The sequence below is a fragment of the Polyodon spathula genome, chromosome 22 (genome assembly GCF_017654505.1).
Source record: "Polyodon spathula isolate WHYD16114869_AA chromosome 22, ASM1765450v1, whole genome shotgun sequence".
Classification (NCBI taxonomy): Eukaryota; Metazoa; Chordata; class Actinopteri; order Acipenseriformes; family Polyodontidae; genus Polyodon; species Polyodon spathula.
The window spans coordinates 11,160,727-11,169,509 of record NC_054555.1 but is presented as its reverse complement, the minus strand read 5'-3'; the positions used below and the strand labels follow the sequence as shown (position 1 = coordinate 11,169,509).

General features: G+C 36.3%; 1 protein-coding gene across 1 annotated transcript; it reads right to left on the bottom strand.

The window, feature by feature from the left end:
* Nucleotides 1-8,331: 8,331 nt before the first annotated feature.
* On the bottom strand, nt 8,332-8,613 carry LOC121297605 (histone H4 type VIII-like). Its single transcript, XM_041224042.1, has one exon. It carries the CDS (start codon nt 8,611-8,613, stop codon nt 8,332-8,334), a length of 282 nt encoding a protein of 93 aa, XP_041079976.1.
* Between the last annotated feature and the right edge of the window lie 170 nt (nt 8,614-8,783).

Below are 8,783 nucleotides of genomic sequence, written 5' to 3'. Positions count from 1 at the left end.
ACACATGTATTATCTGAACTGACAAGTCATCTGCCTTAATAGCCAGTAAATATACATACTAATATGTTGGTGAATACAAGCGATTGACAGTCACAGATGTCCAGTATTTGCGATGACTAGTGCACTATATTGATCTGTTCATTGTAGAAATGTATGTACAGCACAGAGTATACAAAGTGGGGCTCAGACTTTGAACCACAAGTGAGGTAAGTCTTATTCAGTTGCTGTGAGTCCAAGACATGAGTTGTTATTATATAAGAAACAACCAATCACAGTTACAGATCTGTACACATTTCAGAGCATCTTATGTGCACCTATATTTTTATCTTCGTTAGCAGTTCCTGAGCAAGGACTTTGATTTGTGATTTATAATAATATAATATGTTGAATGTAGGGTGCCACCAGAGCCCAAACTGAATGAGAATATACAACTTGAACACAGTTTATTAACTTTACAGGCCTTTCTTCATGATGGGAGTCAAGTCTGATTGATTCTGTTTATAGGCCAAGTCAATTTCTATTTTTTTTTTTTGTTACAGATTATGTTCTAAAGGGCAGATTTGGCTAGAAGTGCAGTAAGGTTTATAGCAAGGGCAGCATGAGTTTTTGTGGGTACCATTTTAGGTCAGCTGCTAGCCTACATAACTACCACTTGCTGACAATTCAACTATACAGAACAGTTTGTCTCAATAATGAACAAAAATATTAAATCTAACATTTTTCTCCTAAGTACTAATATTTAACTTACTTCTCAGTCACTCATATTTTTCATCTATTATTATTATTATTATTATTATTATTATTATTATTATTATTATTATTTGGCAGACACCTTGTGTAACAGGCCAATATAAGGTTACAGTACAAAAGCAATATTTAAATGTAGCGTCATTTACAGTGAGTGTAAATACTACTAAAATACAATATGTAGGGAGACACAACTGATTGGAGATAGGAGGGGGCAGTGTGCTGTAGGCAAGAACAAGGGACTTGAATTGAATGCGAGCAGAGATAGGTAGTCATGGAGAGTGCAAAGCAGAGAGGTGAGAGCAGCGAGGTTGGAAGAATAGAAGACGAGCTACAGAATTGTAAATGAGCTGAAGGGGGCGGGCTGCTGAAGCACTGAGACCAGCAAGGATAGAGTTACAGTAGTGCAGTCTGGAGAGTACAAGAGCTTAGACCAGGAGCTGAGTGGAATAAGTAGTAAGAAAAGGACAGATTCAGTAGGTTGCTAAGAAAGAAGTGTCAGGTGCGTGACAGGGAGATGTGTTGAGAATAGCAGAGGGGGACAGGTCAAGAGTAACACCTACTGCCTCTCTTTAACACTATATTAATCCTGCTGGGATCTATTCACAGATGCATTTACATAACTGCATGCAATACAATACTGTCACTGTTTAAGTCATTAAAATAGACCCGCATCTGCTAATGTATGATAATATACTTGAATCAATATGAGTTTCTGGATGATAGTTTAAATGAACCCATATTAACATATAAAGTATATCAACCTATTTTATATAGATATGCAAAAAGGTGATGGCAGACTGGCAGCACTTGTATAGAAACTGGGGAATTTATTAGTGTTCAAAAGTCCTGTGAAACTGGATTCACCCTGTCACACAAGATACTGAGCATGATGTCTGCTTATTGAAGCTGCATAAAGAGGAAAGGGTTTGATCAGGCCAACCACTTACAACCAGTCTGTGCCCTGAATATACAGCACTTAAATGCCATGCTGTGCAATCACATATAGTACTTTCAGTAGCTCAGGGAAGCAAACATTTAAACACAAGCAACATTTTACAGGATACACATTGTGTTTTTCACAATGGGTTTATTAACTAAAACTCCTCTTATAGGGGTTCTGCAGTGTATATTAAAATAAACTCATTCACTATAGAGATGTCACACATACAGTTTTGAATGAAGTTTTGACTGAACATTTATTTTCATTTAAAACAAATTCTATCTGGGAGCATGATAGGTTCAAGAAAGCTCAGTTTGCAAGCCATACACTTACACTTCCTAGGTCATTTTCTGTCAGTAAACAGTTGTCAAACTCTTGTCAGTCATTTGGGGAAGCAGTAAATTAGCAATGATGGGAAATAGATCGGAGAGGTGTAGAGAATTTCACTTTCCTGCCTTTTGTAGCTGTGGCAGGGAATCCTGAATGAAGTTTATATTTGAAAGATGGTCTTTGTTCCACACTTACCAGTGGGTGGTACATGTATAAAGGGGGAGCGGTGGGTTACATTTTCACATCTCACCACAGTGTCCCCATGAAAGAAAACCTGTATGCCTAATAACCCAACCTCTGTCAAAAGCTTAATTTGAAATGTCCTTAAAAAATTGGAGACACTATGGGTTTGTTTTTGAAATTGTAAGAGGCACAAAATCATTTGTGACACCAGCAGTGCGACAGGATCACTGGAATAATACTCATTTCACTTGCTGTACTATACTGAATCTTAAAAAATTCTTAAAAGTTCTGCTGGTAGTTTTGGACCCTTGACACCTCTTATTTTTCTTAGGAACCAAAACTATTAATTTGACTAAAACAGATTGCTACTGTGGAAAGTATTAGACAGTATAATTGATGAATAATACACCAGCCCACGCCATGAAACTCGAAGCAGTTTTTTTAAAATTTTTGTTCAGATACCCTTAGCATGACCTTACTGATTTGGATAACTTATTAGTAGAAGATTTCTGAGCATTAGAAATGTGCAAGTTGAGAAATCAAGAAGCACTGACAGGCCAAATTATTAGCTTTTGATTAGCAATGGAAGTAACTGAGTTTTGATTTTAACCAAAAATTGAGAGTGTAAACTGTGTAATTAATTAATTTAATTTTTTTTAAATATTTTACTGACCTGTGCAAAGGTGATAGACCAAAAAAATAGACACACCTGCATTAAAGCTGTCAATGGGTTATAGCGGCTGCAATAAAAAAGTGAACATATTATCCATGTTTTGTCCTCTTTACACTGGCTCCCTGTGCAGTATAGAATTGATTTTAAGATTTTGCTATTAACTTACAAGACCCTGAATGGATTAGCACCTAGTTATTTGCAAAAGTTACTGATCCTGTATCTTCCAAATTGAACTCTGAGATCACAGGATGCAGGGCTGCTGGTTCTTCCTAGGGTCAACACGGGAGGCAGGGCTTGTTCTTGTAGAGCTCCTAAATTCTGGAATGCTCTGCCGCTTCATTTGCCAGGAAGCTGGAGCCATTACAGTTTTCAAGTCAAGATTAAAAATGCAGTTTTATAAAATGGCTTTCTTATGTTATTTAAATGGTTTGATTGTGGCAGTTGTATGTGTGACATGCTATACAAATGTATTGTGGTTTTTATTTTTATTCTGCTATGTACTATACAGTGAATTGAATTGCTCTGGGGGAATTCAAGTCCCATACCGCAATCTTGCCCATTATTATTGAAACTCACTACAGCGAGATGCAGCTTTTACATAAGGAATACTTTGCTCTCCACCCCTGTTAGTCTAACTTGGATGTGAATGTTTTTTCTAACTTTTTTTTTTTTTAATCTCCTTAGGAAAAAAAGCATCAACTTCAAACCTTCCAGGTAAAAATAGGAGTTCCTTTAGCAAGATTTTCCTACGATACCAATAGCACTAATGAACAAGCAGAGTTTGACCTGAGAGAGTCCTGGTCGTCAAGGCAACAGGACTGTGCAAATATTAAACAATCTGATTGGCCCTCTGTATCACAGTAGGCAACAAAAAAAAACAAAACATAAATAACTAAACTCTGGAAAAGAAACGTGTGTGGTTCGACTACGTTGAATGTCAAGGACTTGTCAAGAAACCCTCTGTGTCACCCATACGAGATTCAGGAATGTGTAGGCAAGAAGCACCTGACAACCAGTCCTTTACTTCAATTTAGGTATCTGTCTTGTCAGTCATAACTGTAATGGACTTACAGTGTGAGAGGTTTTTATATGACAACATACTGTACATGTTTCTATCCAGTCCTGCTATGTAAGCTATAGCTGCTGCAGGCCTTCATGTCCATGACCAACTCCTTTGCTCTTGTGTGCTGCACACATACAGATATATGATGAAAGACCGTCGCTACGGGATACGATGTGAATGGGAGGGGGAGTTGACTGCAAGTGTTTCTTGTTTATCTGTTAAATAGATAAAGAGGCTCTGTTTCCGATTGGTTGAAAGGATCTGCAGTTTGTAGCTAGCCTGTGGAAAACCTGGACATCATTTGGCACATAGAGATAAATGACAGGAAATAAACAGTTTGGAGCAGGAATAAATCATGGTTGCTAGGTTTCTACTTCTCTGGCCCGTGGTGCTGAGACAAAAAAACATGAACTGGAGGGAATGAATCATGTTGAGATGGTTAAAGGGTAATAACCCTGATTAAAAAAATGTGCTTTAATAATTAATACAACAAAAAAAAACAACCACATGCCACTATTAATGTGTTTTGTTCAGATGTGCATTTGCAATCTACTGTAGCTAGAAATACCTTCAATGTATGATTGTGTATATATGGAATTAGAAAGACACAACTATGCTGAATATTCTATTTATTTGAAGCTATATTATTATATTATTATTATTATTATTATTATTATTATTATTATTATTATTATTATTATTATTATTATTATTATTTAATCATTTAGCAGGCGCTTTTATCCAAAGCTACTTACAGAGACTTGGAGTGAACTATGCATCACAACTGCTGTTGCAGAGTCACTTACAATAGGACCTCTCTTTTCAAGTCTACTGGTTGGAAAGAGCAGGTGGCTGCTTCATAAAGACAAGGTTTATTGCACAGATGAGAGCAGGAGGAGAAGCAGTGATCAGGTGGTATAGACTGGATACTGTAGATACATCTACAGGTGTAGCAGGTTCAAATCACAGTGGGGGAGGGGAAACAATGACATTTAGCTTAAGTAACCCTGTGGCAGTGCTTTTTAAATTGTATTTATTTTTTATAATGGAAACTCTATTAATTAATACAGCACTCAGCACATATTGCATACTGCTCATTAACACCACTCTGACTCAAATTTGGTAGTTAACCTGCATAATTAACAAATAACCTCCTCTTATGCAATTCCATTATTCTGTGTATATAATTCTAATAGACAAAACTATTGATCCTTAATAATAAGAAGGTGCAATTAAACCACGCACACACACACACACACACACACACACACACACACACACACACACACACACACACACACACAAACACACAACTAGTTTGATTTATTTTTCATATTGTAGGGGGTTCCATTTTTTGGGACCCAAGCATGCCTTTTCTCGTGTGTTTGTTTTTTCACTTGCGCGCCTTTGTGTTGATTACACATACCATGCAGTTGAAAATGGTAAGATTTTGGATCTTGAGTAGCATACTAACTTTGCTAAGTTCTTGTGTCTATTGAAATTATAACTTTTCATAAGCGTCTTGTATTTATTTATTTTTGTTTTTGTAATTATTAATTTGTTTAGAAAAATCATACTGGTACAAGTAGTTTTAGTGGCACTAAGTAAGCTGATGAAACAAACTCCCAAAACACACACTCAAAGAAACTAACCATTTCCCTTTCCCTGAACTTCAACTACAGGCAGCAGGAATTTTTTTTTTAGTTTTTTTGCCAATTTCTTATTCATTTTGATAATTTCTGTGAGGTGCTGTTCAGGAAATAATGAATTTGTTAATTTATAAACACTGTGGTTAATTTACAAACAGTAAATTTAATTTATTTTCAAGACAGTTAATTTATAAACAGTGGGGCTGGGACATTAAATGGCACTGTGAAGGACACAGTGCCATTTAATGGTTCTTACTGTCATATCATATAGACACATAAATAAACACTTAGTCTTAAACTTGGATGCGTGTCCTTTTCCAAGAAAATGATTAATTTAGTATCTCACACGTAAATTAACCACCCTGAAAATAAATTAACCATAGTGTTTGTAAATTAACCATCTAAATCAACCATAGTGTTTATAACTTAAGCAATTAATTATTTCCTGAATGGCACCTTGTAAAGAAGACTCTCCTGCATTTAAATTACAGTGTTTTTTTTTTTTTTTTTTTTTTTTTTTTTTTCATATTTCAGTTTGGATACTTAATTTAATGGTGATTTACAATTTCTTAACAAAATCTAAATCTCTTCATCCTTCATTTTTTGCAAATCTTTGACTTTGAGCTATAACAGAAATAAATCACAGCTTGGAAATTAGGATTGTGTTCTTTTGTTGTTGTTGTTGCCTAGCCGTCTTGTTTGAAGAACCCGCAATTATAACTTACCGTTATGAAGTAAATACAAAAATATATAAAAATTATAACTAGAATGAAATGGAACAAAGATTTTTTTTATTTAATGTATACAGAACAATAACAAATATTGGAATACAATAAAGTACAGTTCATAATAATCTGTATTTTTATATAGGGCCCTTCATAGTGGACCACCATCACAAAGGAGGTTAAGTGGTTTGCTCAGGGTCACATGAGTCACTGGCTGAGCTGGGGTTTGAACCTAGTTACAAGCCTGTTTCTTTAACCACTGGACCACAATGGAACCCAGGTTCTGAATTTCCTGTACACGAGGTGTTATGCCAAATAGTGTGATCGGAAGTGTCACCTTTGTAGTCAGATTTTCGAATGCCTAGTTCATTTTTTTTTTTTTTGCTATCTTGAATCTTGTCTGGCAAAAAGTGTCGCATTTCATCAGTTTTGTATTGAAATGTAATAATGAAACAGTCAACGAAAGACCTGTTTTCTCTGGACAGCAGTGTGTACTGAAGGCCAAACTTTTGAAGAATACAGGCAGTAGACAGATACAAATTATTTATACAGGAACAGTGAACTTGTTGAGTTCACTGATGTTTAAGTAAAATCTTCTCACCTAACGTATACTGTACATATTTTAATTATTGTAAGGACATGTTGCTGAGTACCTCAGCCTTCCTATATCAACTTTAGTATATGTATTTTTTTAACTATATTTTAAAGTGTCATTGAGAACTGTTTTTTCATCCTCAGCACATGATTACACACATTGAAGTAAACAAAGACCGTGTTATGCTCCGCTACGATAGTAATGCACTAATTAGGAGCACAATGTTCTCTGATCAAATAAAAAAAAAAAGCAAAAAAGCAAAACGATTCAAAATATCAAATCACTACGGTTATACAATATATTGCAATTTTTATTATTTTATTTTTTACATTTGTGCTACACTATTTGGCCCCGAAGGTGCCAGACCCTGCCATGCAACACTATTTGACACAATATACCAGTTCTGATCTCGATTAATTCCTCTACATTTCGAAGGTTTCTAATATGATGCAGGATGGGGAATGTTCAGTGCTGGGACTGCTTGCATGTACTTCCAGCATAGTATAAATGATTGTATGATAACGTGATGTTTTTGTTTCACAGAGGATGATCAATTTCCAGGAGTTTTCAAAAGGATTCAGTTCATTTACTCCACGAGCTTCTTTTCGACGGAAGTTTGGGAGCTACAACATGTTTATTGTGAACCGCCCATTGGCTGATGCGAGGGTGAGTGTTCAGATGCCGTACGCAGAGGCATGCGCAACCCTGCTGTTGTATGGATTTGAGATGTGTGTGCTGGATTCCAATTTTTAAGAAGGTTTATGGATTATTTTAGAGGTGCATCATGGACAAATCTCAACCCCAATACATTGTGATACCCCAATAATAATGGTAGTCACCTAACTTGCAGTCAAAATAGTAATTATCCAATACCTTCAACTACTAACACACTTTCAGAACAGGTCTGTCAGTAGTTGTTACTTCATTTCACCTGAGCAATTCAATGAAATATTGTCTCCTCTCAGCTTATACAGTTTTGCATTTCAATTTGCTCTGAACATCTGCAGTCGTAAATCTTGTAGAATTCTGCAATCCAATATCTAGTTTTGTTTCACATTAACTGATACAGCACTTTCACATATAATGGACCCTTGCAATAGTAGACCATTTCACCCTCTCAGTATTGAACCTCTTAAGTCCCTGCAATAGAAAACTCTCATACACCCCAACACCAAGTTCACAAATGCATATCTATACACAGAATACAATATTGCATGTTTGTTTTAAACCTTACAAAGATCAGTAAACACTTTACTGCACACGTTTCCAAGAGCAAGCACGTTTGGGTTTATGAATGAAATGGGTTGACAAGTTGGTTCACAGTCAAACTGGCCCAAAACTAGTTCTATTAATATGTAGTACTAGTAGTAGTGTTCTTCTTGTGTCCAAATCTTTAACCTCCAAATCCATACAGAGTGCGACCCTAGCACTTCAGAGCATACACTACATCCATAGTGGTGACAATCTTTCTCTTAACATGCTCAGTGTAGGTGACGGCATCCCGGATCACATTCTCCAGGAAAACTACCAGCACCCCGCAGGTATCTTCATAGACCAGCCGGGAGATTCGCTTCACTCCTCCGCGGCGAGCCAGGCGGTGGATAACGGGCTTGGTGATGCCCTGGATGTTATCACAGAGAACTTTACAATGACGAATAGCACCCCCTTTTCCGAGTCCTTTACCTCCCTTGCCATGACCAGACATTTTCAGACTAATATGACAATAGTAGTAGTATGCAGCATGCAGTGATTTGAAACAGGATACTTGTTAAAGGGTTAAATAGTGGGGTATTTTGAAACTTTAAAGTCTTAGGGCTTTAGTTTATACAAATGTATTATTATGATTGTAGTATAGGTTGCATGCAGTGCAACACA

Coding starts and splice junctions, on each gene's coding strand:
- LOC121297605 (XM_041224042.1), bottom strand. CDS start 8,613: ATGTCTGGTCATGGCAAGGGAGGTAAAGGACTCGGAAAAGGGGGTGCT.